Source organism: Callospermophilus lateralis, chromosome 3, assembly GCF_048772815.1.
Source record: "Callospermophilus lateralis isolate mCalLat2 chromosome 3, mCalLat2.hap1, whole genome shotgun sequence".
Classification (NCBI taxonomy): domain Eukaryota; kingdom Metazoa; phylum Chordata; class Mammalia; order Rodentia; family Sciuridae; genus Callospermophilus; species Callospermophilus lateralis.
This window is the reverse complement of record NC_135307.1, coordinates 137310777-137329211: the sequence shown is the minus strand read 5'-3', so window position 1 is coordinate 137329211 and position 18435 is coordinate 137310777. Positions and strand designations below refer to the sequence as shown.

General features: G+C 35.4%; 1 protein-coding gene across 10 annotated transcripts in view; it reads left to right on the top strand.

Annotated features, from left to right (window-relative positions):
• The window catches only part of Akap13 (A-kinase anchoring protein 13), a 328817-nt gene that overhangs the window by 238768 nt on the left and 71614 nt on the right, over positions 1-18435 (top strand). For 7 of the 10 annotated variants that reach the window (XM_076851388.2, XM_076851389.2, XM_076851386.2 and 4 more), the window contains exons 10-14: positions 1240-1376; positions 10037-10407; positions 12706-12759; positions 16269-16334; positions 18092-18284. In XM_076851388.2, the coding sequence (XP_076707503.2) occupies positions 1240-1376; positions 10037-10407; positions 12706-12759; positions 16269-16334; positions 18092-18284 (821 nt within the window). The remainder of the gene's footprint in view (positions 1-1239; positions 1377-10036; positions 10408-12705; positions 12760-16268; positions 16335-18091; positions 18285-18435) is intronic. The other 3 variants (XM_076851393.2, XM_076851394.2, XM_076851391.2) reach the window with 2 other exon arrangements.

The following is an 18435-nucleotide window of genomic DNA, read 5'->3' as shown; positions in this document are numbered from 1 at the left end:
TCCAGTTTAAATGTTGTCTGGGAATAAACAGTCATGTGTAATACGGTCTTGAAAGCACATAGTGACAGGATCATCCCCATTTGGATTCCAGTACATTGAATGTTACTAGGACGTAAAATTATTTGTGTGTGTTTGTTTTGACATCACCTTGTATTGTCAGTTCCTTTTTAATTTGCTTTCAACCAAGACTTCTGGGTAGAGATTTAATGAACTGCTGCCTTCATCACTTGGGTCACATACAGATTTGATTAAGTATACATGTATATATGTCCTCACCAAACTATAAAACTATCTTCAAACCTCCGAAGAAGGTTAATATCTACCCACTACTTGACTTTTGGATTCTCTATCTGGAATATGTTAGTAGCAAGGATGGGAACTGGTGAGCCAAAAGAGGGATCCATGACAGAACTATTAACTCAAATGTGAAGGAACCATTGGATTTCATGTGTTAAATCTCTGTAATCCTATTGCTAGCAGGTCTTATGTCCCTTTGTTCACAAAGTTAATAGGAAATAATAAGTGCATTGACAATTTCAGGTTAAGTCTTAAGGATCCTTTATGTGAGTATAATAGTTCTGTCATGGACCCCTCCTCTCATTCATCAATCTCCTTCCTAGTTATTGAATTGAAAACAGATTCCAGATGGATACATTTTTCTACTTCAGCACATTTTTTTCCGATGTAAGATCTATTTAAAGGGAAGAAAAGTTAAGTTACATTTATTATTACTCAGTAGAAACCATAAGTGTAATGCACATATGTTTATTGATAGCACCCCCTTTATCTTTATACCACTGTTTAGAAAAGGTAACAAGTTTCCAGAAAGAACTTCAGTCCCAAGCTAAAATTGGCCTCAAACCCTGTCACATAATTTCCTAGTAATGAACTTCAGATTTTGGTGGCAAAAGAGAATTATTCCCTAACTACCAGGAGGAACCATTACTGTTTAGATAGAACATGATTCTAGATCATCGTTCTTTCTTTACCTTACATAAACATGGCTAACTCATAAGCAGCCTATGGCAAATGTATGATCCTAGAATTGGAATAGTAGAAACTATTAATTTGACTTTTAGTAGTGGAAGCTACTAATTTGAATTCTTGATATCTAAAAAAAAAGAGAAAGAATGAAGGGATGGATGTGGAAAAGCAGGGAAAACAAAAGAGAAGAAAGATTAGTTGCTTGGATGAAAAGAAAAATTTTTAAGTATCAGTTGAATAAATTTTCTTTTTCAGGATGTGAGAACATTTTGGATGTTGCATTGAGCGGAGAGTGTAGCTCAAAACAAGATGTACTTCAGAGAGAATCTGGGAGTGATTCTGACCTCTTTCATTCACCCAGTGATGAAATGGACAGCATCATCTTCTCAAAGGTATTTGGGTACCTTCCCTTTTCATTTTGTCCAGTGATTCTCATGCTCCCTTTGGTCTTCCTTAAATCTCTTTCACTTTGTTCTTCCTCCTGTGCTCATCATCTTCTCAAGGCATATTATTTCCCTTAATAAGTAGACTCCTACTAGTAAATTGTGATCCAGGTGGCCCCATAGATTTCACTTGCCATTGAAGAATGTAAGTATTCCCTTTTGAAAAAGGAAATGAGATTTCCAGAGTTTAGGAAAAAAGGCATTATCCAAATTTATTTTCTGCAAAATGCAGCTTGTTTACATGCAAGTTTTGGAACTTGCATTGAAATCAAAGGCATGGACGTTCCTTTAGAATGAACTAAATCATATGACTAAATCATATGACAGTGAACACTATTCCTTGGGCAGGAAAGGACTGCAACTTAGACTGTATGATGTCATGTGTGGAGGCCTGAAACTTTACTGTTGATCTTTGTAATATCACCCTTATTCATTCTAGATCTTTGCTAAGGGATTCAAGCTTTCTATATAGTGAAAAATTCATGCACACAAATCAAGTTATGTTTGCTAGAGTTTGAGGCTAGGGAAGTGGGTGATGGGAGCATTTTGCTGTCTTTTGCTTGGGCTTGTTTCTCCTTGCAGCAAGTTGTTTTGTCCCATAAGAAGAGTAGAGGGCTTCCACACAAGCAGAGGGCAGATAGCACTCAATTGTGTGCCATGAGTGGTTTTCTTAGTGGGGAGAGGTGGAGGGGCAGAAATGCCATGGCAGCTGTGAAGAAGACTCTTCCTTCAGGTTTTAAGATGACTTTGGAAAAGTGGTGAGAACAGTTGTGCTAGTGGGTGATCAAGTTATCCAAGAGAGTATGGTGATTCTGTGTTTAGAAGTTATAGTATAATAATGAAGGCATAAAGTCCTGGAATTCTGGTTTGGAACATACTGAAGCCTCTGTGAATATACCCTGTTATACTTCCCTTTCATTTTGTCCAGGGACTTTCCTATTCTGACTGGGTGTTTCCTTATCCTTTCTACCTTGTTCCTTTCTCTTCCCAAGGTCCTTGGGAAGATTTGTGGTGCAAATTTCAGGATTTCTGTCATTGTTACTCATAGTGTATTGACTGAGGGATTCTTTGAAGTAAAAACTCTGTACATTGGAAGAGGGAAACCAATATGACTTTTAAAATATAAGAATTTTGCTACTTTCCACTGTGCCTTCAAGGCTTTAATTGTAAGGACTTCTGTTCTCCTCTGGGGAAATATCATTGTGAATATACATGTCTCTAAAAACATTGCTTTTGTCTGAGATGAACACATTGGATGGTTTCTCTAGTTCCAGCTTTATCGTAGGCCCATTGATTGATAATGATGATATATGAAGGTTCATTAAGTATTTATGTTTTGAAATATTAATAATAACATTTTTTTACTATTGAAATTGTTTCATGTAGAAAAACTTAGTTGTAGTCTGCCAAAGTGGTTTGTTACCAAGAGATACTTTGCATTAAATATTTTCTCTAACATTAATAAACCAAGGGCTTACTATTTGTGAAAGGAAAAGGAGAGAGACAAACTAATATTGATAGAGTGCTTACCATACACAAAGCCCTGCAACTCAAGTGGTTCTGTCTTCCTTTTACCCTTAAGGGAGTAGAGGCTCTGATTGGTAAAGAAGTTAATCCAAAATTACTGAGCTACTGAGTAAGAGAACTGAGATTTGCACATATGCCTGACTCTAAAATCTCTTTGTATTTTTTTATTTTGCTCTCAGTCTCTGAAAAACTCTTCTAAATCCAGTGATTTATCTGAAAGTATAGTCATGGTAGACAGGTCATCAGCTGCTTCCTTAGAAGTCTTCCTCATTGATCATCCACACATGGACTATGCAATACCAGAATGTTTCAATTTCTTCCCAGGGCCTAACCTCCCTTTCCTCCTTTCTCTTCCCAGGGTTTACCCCTCCTCTTCTTCATTCTCTAAAAATATAATCTGTGGGCAAGATATTGCAACATCCTTTTCTGTGAACCATGAGTGGTGCATTAGGTCACTTCCTGCAGTCATTTATGTGACTGTAGTCTTACAGAGCACTCTTTTTAACAGCCTGAAGTGTTCTTCATCAACTGTTCACCTTAACCTGTCTTTCCATTGAGTGTGCCTCCCAGCAAATGGAACTATCTAATGAGTGTTATGAGCTTCATGTTTATTCTTATGAATATTTGTGAGTTATTAAAGTCTTTCCATTCCTTATATCAGTAGCATAAATTTTACATTTTTAAAGTGAGAAGAAATCCTGGAATTCTTTTTGGCACTGGCTGAGAAAATGTGATCATAAAATATGCATAATCTAGGCCACTCTGATCTAATACTTAAGATTCTTAGATAAAATATTATTAGATAAAATAAATGAGTTAAGTGATTGTGGTATGTATTAGATGTTTAAAATGTGAGCTGTGATTTTTCAAGGCACATAGCAGGACTCCTTGAATATAACATAATAAATAATATTAACTAATTGAGTGATTAGATAAATGGACCAATTAAAGGACCAGTGTTTGGGCACTATTAACTTGATTCCTTCAGTTATAGTAATAAAACATAAAGTGTTTAGCTGTTTTCATATTTCTGTGTGTATGAGTCATATAATTTTTATACTCATATATCTTACTTACATAGTTTAACTCTGGTTGAGGCGTTTCCCCCCCAACTTTTCATTATCAAAACACAAAAACATGTAGAAAAGTTAAAGAATCATTCAGTGAACACCAAATATATCCATCTCTCAGATTCTACAATTAACTTTTTATTGCATTTACTTCCTTACATAGCAGTATTTCTGTTCATTCATCTATCTACCCACCAGTCCACCTAAATTCTTTGGTGCATTTCAAAATATGTCAGTACACTTCACCTCTGAATACTTAGAATTCATCATTTGTTTATAGTTGGGTTTTGTTTTGTTTGTAAAAATTTATATACAATGAAATATACAATCTTTTAAAAATTTTTATTTTTTATACTGGGGAATTGAACATAGGGGCAACTTTATCACTGAACTAAATCTCCAGTCCCTTTTTATTTCTTATTTTAAGACAAGGTCTCACTAAGTTGCTGAGGGTCTCACTAAATTTGTTGAGACTGGCCTCGAATTTGCAATTCTCTTGTCTCAGCCCCTGGAGTCACTGGGATTATAGGCATGTGCCACTGTGTCTGGCTGAAATGTACAATCTTGAGGATTCAGTGACTGTTGATAAATACATTCATTCACTTTTTAACCCAAGCCCATATCAAAATATATAAACTATAAAGATCACCTTGGAAAATTTCTTTTTTTTCCTTCACAAACAGTCTCCATTTAAACTCTTCAGAGTCAGCACTCCCCTGACCCTCCCCCCACCCCATGTATTAGTTTTCCATATTTCAGAACTTAACGTAAATCCAGTCTAAATAATGTCATTTCTTGGACTGGGGCTACAGCTCAATGGTAGAGTGCTTGCCTTGCTTGTGTGGGGCACTGGGTTCAAACCTCAGCACAACATAAAAATAAATAAAGATGTCGTGTCTACAACTAAAGAAAATAATAATAATATTATGTTTCTTGCCTGAATACATAGAAGTGGAATTGTTATGTTATATGTAGGTGTAGGTTCAGTTAGGTTCAGTTTTATGAGAAACAGATTATTTTCCAAATTGATTATACCATTTTACACTCTCACCAGTGGTGTATGAGAACTCCAGTTGTTCTACATCCTTATTGACATGTATAATTGTTTTAGTATTTCTGGCATCCATGCAGTAGTATGTCTTCAAGGTTTTTGACTTACATTTCCTCGACAACTAGTGGTGTTGTAAACACATTTTCTTGTGTTCATTGACAGCTTTCATATCTTCCTTTGTGGAGTGTCTATTCAAATCTTTTGACCATTTTAAAAAAAAATGTATTGTACTATGTGTAAACCTGGATATCGGTCCTTTATTAGGCTTATGTTTTGCAATTTTTTCTATGTATGCCTTGCCATTTGCTTTTGTAATGATGTTGATGTGAGGTGAAGTTTTTACCTCTGATGAAATGTGATTTGTTAATTTTTTCTGGTTATTACATCTTGTGTCCTGTTCTATTTTTTCCTGCCTTTAGTTTTAATGTTTTTCTTTAAAAGTTTTATATTTTTAGCTTTTACATTTAGCAGTAAGATCCATCTCAGTTTTATGTTAAACATTTTGGTAACAGCTCTACAGGTTGATAGCACTAGGATTCAATCCCAGCTGCATCTAGAATCACCTAAAGAGCTATTAAAAAAAAAAAAAAAAAAAAGTGCATCTAGCTCTTGGCTGAGACTAGCTAAGTTAGAATCTTGAATTTGTCATTTAAATTCACTGATCCTCAGTTTTCTCAACTAAAAATGGGAATGAGAATATTTATTCAAATAGTTATAAGGATTAAGAGGAGTAATATTTCAAAATAGCTTAGCATAAACCTGACATGTGATAAGTAACTAATAATTATTATTCAAGTTCATCATATTTTTTGGTTTTATATTACTATTTAAGAATAGTAATAGCTTCTAAGACTTTATTCAAGTAGCATTATTTTGTTTTGACCTTTTTCATTTATTTTACCTATATAATTATTTTATAATTAAAATCTTAACTAGTTTATTTTACCCCAAGTTAAGCAGAACATTGTCCTTGCGTTACTTCATAGCTTGGTTTCTGTCCCTCTACCTGAAGCTGTCCATTTAAGGCTGCTGTTTGTAAAGAGCTGCAAACTCTTGTCTTTGTCTTGCTTGGAGAGCCCTTTCTTTGGAAGTATCTGTCTTTGCCTTTTGCTACCCTAATGTCTTTTGCAGATTTTTAGGATTAGATAAGCCCTAAGGATTTTTCCTGATGGTAAAGATGATACTTTTTAGTGTATTCCAACCCTCCTGTATGCAGGAGGAAAAACAATTGTGAGAACTCAAGGGAAGAAGGATTTGTGTCAATCTCAGATATAAACACAGCTTTAGTTTCTCCAGTGTTTTTCCTTCTCACATACATACACAACTGTTACCCACCCATCTTTCTTAGTCTCCCTTTCTATGTCTCTGTTTCTTTGTCCTTCTTTGTTTGGTGTCCTGCCTTCGAACTGTATCTTAGGGGAAGAACGAAAACCTGAATTATGTTTGGCCATCTACTGAATGTACCACTAGAAATACCACTGAATTATAATTCCATATAAATTAGATATCTTGGATCAGCTGATCCTGTGGCATCATTCCTTCAGACAAGAGTAATATCCTAAGTCCCTGGAAGTCATTTAATTAGCAGACATTTTTTTAAGATAAATTATCTGCCTAAGAAAGACTGACACATAACCCAAGAACCCTTAACAGAAACTTTGGATCTTAGACATGGAATGTTAAATGCCAGAAATCATAAATTTTCTTTCCTTCCAACATATAAATGGAAAAACATAATTCCCTCAAACCCGGTATTTGTATGTAAGGGGGCAGAAAGAATGGGGGAAGCAATAGTTCTTTAGTCTATATTGGATAGCTCTAAGAACTTCAGCACTAAATAGTTTCAGGAACTAGAAAGCAATTCTGTTCTTAAAAAATTGGAAAATGTACAGAAAGTTTCAGTGTCATCCATGATTTAAATGGACCTTACCTTTCAATAGGCCTCGTATTAATATCTGACCTCTGTTAGATCTGTTGAACCCTTTCTTATTAGATGGCAAGACAACATGAAAAAGTGGTATCTATAGTCAAGATGATTAGCTATAGCAAGACCATGACTATAGTCTAGATATGATTTCCAGTTTGCCACCCATTTTTATTCTACAGGGATCATACAAAGACATGATGGAGTTGCTGGGACAGCACTTGAAAACATGTAAAAGTATTGTGGAGAAAGTAAAGAGTCCTTTAGATTTGGTCTAGCATTGAAGAAAACTATTTGTCTTAGTATTTAACAATTGAACTCAGTTTTAGTTTCAGAATCTTGTTCTGCTTTTGCCTTTTTGGATAATACATAAAAATACATGGGTGAGAGAATATTACACTGAACCTTACTTTTATCAGAAATGCAGGACTGAAAAAAAAAATCAGAGTTACTGTTAAAGACTCCTTGGTCATTCCTCAAAATGTCATACTACACACCAGAGGAAAAGGCTACATTGAGGATAAATTCTAGACAGATCTCTTCTTTTTTTAAAACACATGAACAGGCCATCGAAGATTTTCTCATTTTGTTTTAATGTTTTGGGAAAGGGAAGATGTTTGTTTTTTATGAGTTTCAGATTAGCAAAATGCAAAGTGATTTTTTTCAAGATAATAACCTTCTGAGAGTAGATGCCAAAGTAAAGAAGCACCTGTTCTGCTGTCATGAGTCATTTCCAAACTGGGAGGAGCTAACCTATAAGAAGAATATATAGTAAATGGAAAGTAACTCAGAGGTTGTGTTGCCTTTGAAGCCCTTCTTGTGTGTTTTAAAACAGGCTTGTCTCATTTTGCTTATTGATGCCCATTCTGCTTGTCCCCTGCTATTATTTTGAGAATGACAAATTTAGGGAACTAAGTGAATATATGAATTTCCTAGTGCTGCTGTTAAAAATTACAATAATTAGGGATGTATCTCAGTGATAGAGCATTTGCCTGGCATATGTGATATCCTGAGTTTGATCCCTAGCACTCACTGAAACAAAACAATCCCCCCTCCCCAAATCTGGGTGGCTTGAACGAACAAATTTATTTTTTCACAGTTTTAGAGGCTACTTGTCCTGAAATCATGCTGCCTGCTGAGTTGCTTTCCCCCTAGAACCTCTGAGAAAGAATCTTTTCCATGCATCTCCTAGTCTCTGGAGCTTTTTGGCAGCCCGTGGCATTCCGTGGGTTGTTCAGTCTTTATTTCAGTCTTCATGTGGAATTCTCCTATATCACTTTCCCCTTCATTTCATCTTGGATCAAGGGCCCACACTACTCCACTGTGATCTCATCTTGACCCTATTTCCAAATAAGGTCACGTTCTGAGAAGGACACATATTTGAGAAGGACACGTTCAACCCACTGTAGTGAGAAAGCTAAGACATTCTAGAAGTGTTTTCAATAGTTGGCATTTATGACCATTTCCATTTTCTTTATTTGTGGAGAGTGTCTCTGTGAATAGGAATCCTTTAGGATGGCCACATCATTTCCTCATTAACTTAAAAAGAACTGTCAGTGATTTTATTTTACAATAATACTTATCATTATTTTAGAATTTACTTGATGAAGTGCAGTTTATTTTGTAGTTTGATACAGTGAGGGGAGGGGACTTTTCTGATACTTAGAGATCTTGTCCTTATAGAATCTTTAAAGATACTCGAGATAACGGAATAGGGCAGTTTGGAGTTGAAATCAACTTTGATTTGAATCTTGATTCTGCCACTCACTGCCTTGTACCTGGGAGAGTCCATTAAATAGCCTGGGCCCTGGTTCCCTGACAAGTACTGTGATCCCATTGCGTTTTCCCTCTTCCCTCTCAATCTCATTTTACACATTATATAAAAATGAATTAATCTAGCAAAGTATACTGAGAGGGGTAGTCAACAGTAGGTGAGATCCAGCCAAAAAGGTACAAAGGTGCTTTTATAAAGTAGTATGCTTTCGGTCATGAGTATTTATAATTAATTAAACCTTTTAAAAGACTATCCTTCAGGTACAGGGTTTGTTTTCTATTCCAAAGCTGAAAGGACTCATTGGCTCTCATACTTTAAAAAATCTTTCTCTAAGATCCACATATTTCTTCACTCTAATTAAAACATTGAATTAAGTGACTAATTAGAAATATACTTGAAGGGGAGGTGTCGCAGCATGCCTTTCTCTATTCCCTGTTCCTTGCCCTGTTAGAGTTCAAAATAAAGATATTAAGGAAGTACTTGTAAGTGACAATGTGACCATACATCTCTTAAAAACTTAAAAACAGTCTTAAGGCCTTTTGTATGCCATGAAATTCATCTTACTTATCAAGAAGTAGTGTGTATTGGGCAACTATGCCTAAAATGTGCCCAATTCCTATTATGCTCTATAGGTTGGCCAGGAAAAAAATCATTGTCACTTTTTCAAAGACCTCATTGCCAGGATTGACTGTTTTGGCTTCATACTATTCAGCCAAGTTAAATGAAAAGAAATAATAGTTTTCTTCTGTTTTGATATTGGTGGCAGAGTTAAGGTGGGATCAGAAGCTATTCTGTGTTTTTCAAAAGGACACTTAAAAATACTTAGGTACTTGCTTTTGGAATCTTAACTTTACTACATTATTTTTGTAGCCATACAGGTTGCTTTGTTTCATTTAAAGCTTTTGAAAAAGTTAACTCTTAATTCATATCATATTAGACTTTTCATGCAGCAGAAAGTCTAGAGACAAATGGTTCCCCTCATTTCAGTTGATCATATTCATTAAAAGAATAAACCTAAGAATTACTTGTAGTCTAGTACGACTAGTAAGATGACAGAAGGAGCTAGACCTAGAACATTTCTATACTGAAGGCCAATTGCAATAATGCTTTAAAAAACAAAAACAAAGCAACAAGTCTGTTCTAAGGCAATTATTTACCTTGTCCACCTTTGATCAACTATGAAGCCATTGGCTTGTTCTAGAGTGCTGAGACTTCTGGTTTATCCTGCCAGTTTCAACTGTATATATTTTCTCTCCATTACAGCCCGAGGAAGAGCAATTGGTCTGTGATATTACAAGATCTGGTTCTTCTACTGATGACACAGCTTCTCTGGATCGACATTCTTCTCGCGGCAGTGATGTGTCCCTCCCTCAGATTTCAAAGTTGAAGAGATCTAGAGACCAGCAAAGCCATGATGGCTTCTACAGCCATGGGGTGGGAGCTGAGGGTCCAGAAGGTGAGAGTGAGCCTGCTGGCTCTGGGGAAATTGAAGAAGAGGAGATGGACAGCATCACTGAAGAACCTGCAAACTGCTCTGTCCTGAGGAACTCCATGCGTTCTTTGTCCCCTTTCCGGAGACACAGTTGGGGTCCTGGGAAGAATGCAGCCAGTGATACAGAAATGAACCACCGGAGGTGAGATGAGAGCCCATTCACTTAATGTCTCAGTGTCTGCTTATGTTTGAGAAGTTTCTGATTCGGTAATATTATCAGTAAAAGATGTTAGGAGACATCATGGTATTGAAGAAATAACATGGGCTATTGAATCGGGAAGATCTGTGTTCAAACACCAGCTCCGTAAATTTAACATGTAGGAAACCTGGGCAAGTCATTTGACCACTCTGAACTTTAATTTTCTCATCTGCAAAACACTGGCCTTTCAGAATATTTGTAATAATGAAGTGAAATGTGTCATTTAGTGAATTTTAAATAAATAATAATGTTTATTCTTGTCAGATTTGTTAATGAAATTTGTGAATTAGAAAATATTGGAGCATGGGGGCTGGGGTTGTGACTCAGTGGTAGAGCACTTGCCTAGCACCTGTGAGGCCCTGGGTTCAATCCTCAAAAATTAAATAAAAATTAAATCAAACCACATAAATTAAATAAAGATATTGTGTCTATCTACAATTAAAAAATATATTTAAAAAAAAAAATATTGGAGCGTGGCATGATGGTGCAGGAGGATTGCAAGATCAAAGCCAGCCTCAGCAACTTAGCAAGGCCCTGACCAACTTAGTGAGACCTTGTTTTAAAATAAAAGAATTTTTTTTTAAAAAAGGCCAGGGATGTAGCTAAGCACTCCTGGGTTCAATTCCTGATACCCCCAACAAAAGGAAGAAGAAGAAAAGAAAATACTAGAGGGAATACTTTCTTATCAATTTTCAATTAAGAAATAAACATGAAGTCTTAACAGTCTTGACACATCTCAGTTTTTTAGAGTGATTCCTGAGAATTAAACCTTCTGTCTCTAATGCAGAAAGTTTAGATGAAGTCTAAATGATCAATTTTTAATCCACAGGAGAGCACAAGACTCATGAAATACTATAACCTTATTGTTATTTCACCACATGTCATATACTTTGGGGGATTTTTGCAAGTTTGGCCCAATCTTAGTCCTTCAGTTTGGCAGTAACCAATACAGAAGTTAAGTTGGATTTGGCTTCTAAACACTGGCTGCCTTTATGAATTCAAGAACACATACCCAGTATTTATCAGGCTATACCTATTCTACTTTCTTTATGAGGAGACAAGGCTAAGAGAGGAGACTGATGATTAAATGTTTAAACAACTCAGCTGAAACAGTCTTGAGAATCTGCCTCAAAATAAAAAGGGCTGGAGATGTGGTAAAGTACCTTTGGGTTCAATCCCCAGTACCAAAACAAAACAAAAACAAATCCTAGGTTATATAAAAATAAGTTTCTTACTGCTTTCCTTCCAAGTTTTAAACAAGCTGTATTTTGCAAAAGCATTTACATAGTAGAAAATATGAGAACATGGGGAATGATCCCTACAGCTAGAATTTTCTCCCTGAAGCAAGGAACTTTTTTTTTTTAATGTTTTGTAGTTGTTGATGGACCTTTTTCTTTTTCTTTTTTTTTAATTTTTTAAAATTTTTTGTCTTATTTGTTTATTCATTTGCAGAACTGAGAATTGAACACAGTGCCTCACACATGCTAAGCAAGTGCTATACCCTTGAGTCACAACCCCAGCCTAAGGGAATTTCTTGATAGGACATCCTTGTATTAGATGCAAACAGCATCGAGGAATAAGTGTTAATTTTATATATAAACACATTTTTTTAATAACCCACTGTGGATCATGATTTGATTTCAGAGCTCCATGTTACTGTATATCATGTAGTGCACATGAGGAAATTGAAGCTCATATTAGATGATATGTCCAAGATTACATGATGATCGTAAGATCAAAGATTAGAACCCTATAACATAAGTTGCTTATATTTTTAACCTGTAGGTCATGAATTGCCTGTTTTAATTTAGTGCTAAGGATTACCTACCACCACTATTTTTAATACTTTGGGAGATAATGGAATGAGAATTAGGTTTTAATTATCACTCTAATAGTTTGACTGGTTCTTTTGGTGTTATCTGCATGTAGTGTTACCTGGATGTTAAAGTCTTAAGGAAAATCCTTTTAAAGTTTTGAATGACAATTTTTTCCGATCCCTTTACTTTTATAATGTAATAAACTTAGTAAGTTGTCATCTTGATAAGTAGCCCTTCACAGAATCTGTCAGGCCTTTTTGGTTCTGATATTTTTCTCATTCTACATTCTTTCATTTTCTTACTCCCTGTGCTATTTATCTTTGGGGATTATCTCTTTTCCCAGTGTGGTGTCTGATTATTTCATGCATTTGTACCCCATTTTGTTTCACCTGCATCACTGACCTCTTCCATCATTCATTTTCAGTTCAATGCGAGTTCTTGGGGATGTTGTCAGGAGACCTCCCATTCATAGGAGAAGGTACAGAGTTCACAAACTTGATGGACTAACCATGTCGCCTCTGAGCATATACTAACAAGCATTTCATCCTGCTTAATTCATAATTAGACAATTTCTTGTCCCTCTTCCCACCTCCTCCCCCCTCAGTGTTAAGGATGACACCCAGGGCCTTTTGCATGTTATGCAAGAGCTCTTCCACTGAGCTATACCCGTCAGCCCCCTGAACAGTCTATTTTTAAATAACATTACTTCTAATTCAGGCAAATAAAATATCAGTACTTATTAATTGCTTATGTCAGTTCTATATGAAATATTTTTTTAAATTTTTTTCCTATTTTCTTAAAATATCTGAAATATATTTTTCATCTTGTGCTTCTTGGTTCAGATAACTTTGGTAATAGAGTCTCACCCAACTTTTATTGGAGAATTCAAAGTATTTTCTGTGTTGTGCCTATATAATGGATCCGGGGGAATACGTTTCTTTCTCTTTCTCTCTAGAAAAGAAGAATCAGAAATATGTATGTGCTTACACACAGGTCCTAAATATTTTCAACACATTCTTTAATAATATGATGAAAGACTTTATTACTAGGTCAGTTGGCAGTTTCCATTCTGTTGTTGACGTTGTCATTTCAGAAAGCAATTAAGAGGCATAAGCCTTTGAATTCCTTAATTATTGTGTTGGATAAAAATTTGAAGCTAAAAAATAAGTAATTTGTAAGCTAAGTTACTTCTAATCACAGAAGTGCTGATGTGCTTCAAATTTGCTAAAAGCTACAATTTGTTTTACTAATTAAAATAACAATAAAGTTTAGAAGTCGTTCATCCATTATTTGGAAAATACAATTCCGTTAATATTAGGTTCTCATATTGAGAGATATTTATAAAGAAATATTTTTATCTATCAGCTAAGTGTGTTGGGACTCAGGCAAATAGTGATTTGCCTACTTCATCTTTTTCAAGTGAGTCCTTCCTTTAATTCATATTTTAGGCCAAAAATTGAGCTTAAATTCAAACCGTATCATGAATCTTAAATGATCATGTCTTTGATTAAATTGCCCTTCACGGGAGTAACTTGTTCAAATGTCTTCTTCAATGAAAGGTATTCTAAAATCTTTGGAAATGTTTTTGTCAGGCTCTGTATTAGAAGCTCTTCACTATGAACTTTTTAAAACGTGCACTTGATGACAGGGTGGAGGATGCAAGTTACTGGAGGCAGTTAGCATATCGATTTAAATAAGCCCAGTTACAATTTTACCCTTAGTGAAACTTTATTTTTTAGGAAGAACATGATGTATAATTTAAAGTTTATAAAATTGAAACATTCCAACAGGAGAGTAGAGGAAGTGTTTGTTTTTTAAAAGTCTCAAACTTATAAATCTCAAAGCCAAAAAAGAACCATTCAGTATTATACCTCTTACTTGAGGAATTAAGGAATTTATGATGTTGTCCAAAAAATACCATAATTATTAAATGATTTTTCTGCTAAAAGGAAGGGACAGATATTATAGACCATCTGCAGTTTACTGTGGATCCTTGCAGATATTATTATATCTTTTTTTTGGTCCCTATTGTTCTTCGTCTTAAATTTTTTTGCAGTCTTCCATGTTCCATGATAAGTCTTTGTAGTCTTATCGTGTTCTGAGAGTAAGATGTTTTAAACTGTAGAAAGACATTTTGAAGAATGATTATTTGGCAACATATATTCAGTTAACTGATTTGCCATGATCAGTTTTTCAGTAAGTTGGATATTTAGGTACAGTGGCCCAATTTATTAACAGTTTAGAGATTTAAAAATTAATATCTTCCAAAAATGTATTTCTGAGTCTTACATATGTTTGTAAAATATATCTTGTTTCTGTTTACCCAGGTAAATTATAAGTCACTCTGATCCTGCTTATCAGAGTTGTGTCTCAGCTATGTATTTCTGCTTTCTGCTTTTGCACTTATGAGCTTTGTATTATTAATTTTAATGTGATTTAAACTCTTTTATATCATTTAATTGGGGAGGTGTTAACCAGGGATTGAACCCAGGGGTGCTTAAGCACTGAGCCACTTTTCCAGCCCTTTGTTTTATTTTTTATTTTGGGACAGGGTCTCACTAAGTTGCTGAGGCTGGCTTTGTCCACCCAGATAAATTATAAGTCACTCTGATCCTGCTTATCAGAGATGTGTCTCAGCTATGTATATATACACACACACATATAGACAGACACATATACACACACACAGACACACACATATTTTAAATACTTTTTTAGTTGTAGATAGATATAATATCTTTTTTTTTAAGAGAGAGAGATTTTTTTAATATTTATTTTTCAGTTTTCGGTGGACACAAAATCTTTATTTTTATGTGGTGGTGAGGATGGAACCCAGTGCCCCGCGCATGCCAGGCGAGCGTGTTACCGCTTGAGCCACATCCCCAGCTCTGGATACAATATCTTTATTTATTTTTATGTGGTGCTGAGTATTGACCCCAGTGCCCCACATGTGCAAGGCAAGTGCTCTACCACTGAGCTACAGCCTCAGCCCCCCCACATATATTTTAATGATAATTTCTGTTAATCAAAAATTCTGACTTAGAGCGCTAGAATTTTGTTTCAAAGAAAAGGCTAGGGGAATTGGGAGGGTGGATTCCTGACATGTTGATACAGTTTCCTTCACAGAGTAACTGATACTTTTAATTGGTTATTTTTTCAGCTGGCTATATGTATTTAGCCTTTCCAACCCCAGGTCAATGAAAGGAAGTAGATGATCAAATTATTATTTTTTGTTTATGTTTTTCTTTAATCTTGTGGGCACAATGGATATTAACTAAAATTTAAAAGATAAATTTCTAGCTCAGTACTATAGAATTCTAAGGGGAAAAAAAAATCCCTTTATTACAGTTAAAGTCCAAGGGAATATGGCCATTATCACATGCTTTATTTTTAGCAGGTGAGCCTAATAAGTAGCTTTTGAAGATGTGATATAGACTGAATATCATGCAAGATTTATGAATTGTCTGGTCTAATTTGGACCCTTACTGAAAACACTGAAAAAAAAACCTGATGACTCAGTGAGCCCACTCTAGCACAGTTTGTCACTGTTCCTTTTAGTCCTAGATTAGATCTCCTCGTAAGAGTGCTGTGGGGGCAGTGTGGTATATTGAGGAATCATCCCAATAGTAGAGGTGAAACACCCTTCTGAGAGTGTCCGAGGAGGAAGCCAGGAATGGGGTAGGCCCTTTGCCAGGAGATCGCTTGAGAAAATTCTTGGATTTCAGATTGGACTGATTATCCTGTAAAGAGCTCAGTCTTTTCAAAAACACTGTCTAGATAGATGGACATCAGTTGAACAATTTTAAGTTTCTGTGGCTGTTATTCTAGCCTTTTTCTAAATTCTCAATGTTACATTCCTAAATTTTTTGATAATTAAATAAATCCACCAGTCTCTAACTATACCCTTTCTTTTTAAACCTAATAACTCTATACTTGTTTCCCTTTTTCTCCCTCCGTTTCTGTTTCTGCCTTTGATGTCATCTCCAGTATGAGCTGGTGTCCTTCTGGTGTGCAATACTCTGCTGCCCTGAGTGCTGACTTTAATTATAGAAGGTATAGTATCATTGTATGTCCAGCCATCAAATGAGAAACTATAAAATATGGCATCTGGCTTTTGGCTTGGAGCTAGCTGGCTTCTGTGTGGCTGGAATGTATATGGGCAGCTTTCTTTGTCTGTGGGCATAGTGTTCCATTGTCTCTGCTCTGGGCATCACTAACTCAGTTGGTGGGTGTGGCCAAGGAGAACCCAGTGATGTATCCTGATGTATCATGTTTGTCTCAAGAGCTGTAGATATGGTGTTTTCTGTATAGACTTGTCTCTGTATAGTATACTACGCCTCTCTTTGTTTTGTTCTGTTCACATTCTCAGATGAGGAAAACAATGAGAGAAGCAAGACAGTTATTAAGATGCACTGGTTTCTGTTATGCTTCTAAATCCACCAGTCTCTTCAGATTCCAAATTCAGAGACTCCTCATCATTTCATATTTTTCTTTTAAATGAGCAGCCAAATTTAATTACCAAAATATTTTTAGTATTAAGTTTTGTGGAAAACATAGATCTGGTTTTCTCAGGCTTTCCCAATAACTCACAATACAAAACTAAGTTTCCTTTCTTCTTATTCCTAGTATTGAAAATGAGTTTTACAGATGTATTTACTTGTAATTAGTCATAATCTCTATTGTCATATTAAAATGAGGAAAACCTATTATTTAATTTACCCAGTAGAGAAAATCATGACATATGACTTTAGTTCATAATAAGTAATTTATGAAGCCAAAAAGAAAATGCCAGATAGAAGGCTTTTTGTCTGGCATGTATGAACTTAATTGTAACACTTAACTGTACAGCTTTCCCAGACCAGAGGTAACTAAATAGCTTCAGTACACCTCCAGATATAGTTCCAACTGGTTGTTAACTGAGGACCTAGTCAGCTACAACTATATTTTGAGAACTTGTTTATTTTAAAGAAGTTCACACTGCATTTATAACAAATGCGAATTATTCAAGTTTGCAGACCCAAGGAAGATAAATAACTAAACCCTCTGTATGTAGCTTCCTGATTACAGAAAATGTTTGTAATTGCAAACCACAGAATCTTTATCCCAAGGATCCCATTTAAAATCCCAAACCCTGTTGTTTTTTTTTTCTTTCACTTGTATCAAGACAAAAGAACTCTTAAGACCCTGTAGCTTTTTAACATTTTTTCTTTAATGTGAGGTGTAATGTCTGTGTATCTGCAACTAACAATTCTCAGGAAGCCTGTCACCAGTTATTATCTAGACAGGCAAATACAGATGGTAATGCTCATGAGTAAGAGTAGGGTTTCTTGAGTGGAAGTATAGCTGTAAAGTTGGAAAGGTCAACTAGAATGTAATTGTAAAGTTATAAAAAGTACCCAACACATGGAAACCGGCCACTTTGCTTTCTGGAAGTTACTAATATTTTCTCTGTGAAATTTGGCATGTAACAGAGATAGAGTCTGGCAAAGATTAATTACAACTGATTAATTTTTTTAAAATGATAGTAAGATAAATATGGTCTATTGAAAAATGTGAGAAAATGAGTTTAGTTTAATATTTAGATGAGTTGAACGAAGTGAAAAAGACCTATGTGTAGTATTCTTAGCATTCCAGGTCCTCTGGGGGCAAAGGTAGCTGGCATTCATTGTGACAGGCCCTTACAGAGAGTTTTGGTAGATGACACAGAAATACTATATGAGCAAGGGAGATAAAACTAAAGGGATTTTGTGTCCTCTTTCCATTCCATAACATACAAATAGATTGAATTAATTCCTGTGCTCTGTGTTCAGTTTCAGTCTGGAAGGCTTGACAGGAGGAACTGGTGTTGGAAATAATCCATCTTCATCTATAGAAGTAAACTCTGCAGACTCAAAAGAACTCAGACATTCTTTCAGTGGGGAGGAACGGGGTGACTCTTTGGTGTCACTTTCAGAAGAGGATCTGGAGTCAGACCAGAGAGAACATAGGCAATTTGATCAGCAGGTAAGGCTAATGTATCTATATATTGCTAATTTGGGGAAAAAAAAAATATTATTTGCCCCCCCCCAAAAAAGAGCTCATATTATGAAACAGAAGGCAAACCTCTGTTAGTATAAGGCTAGTAGCTATGCTTACTTGCCCATTAATAATATAG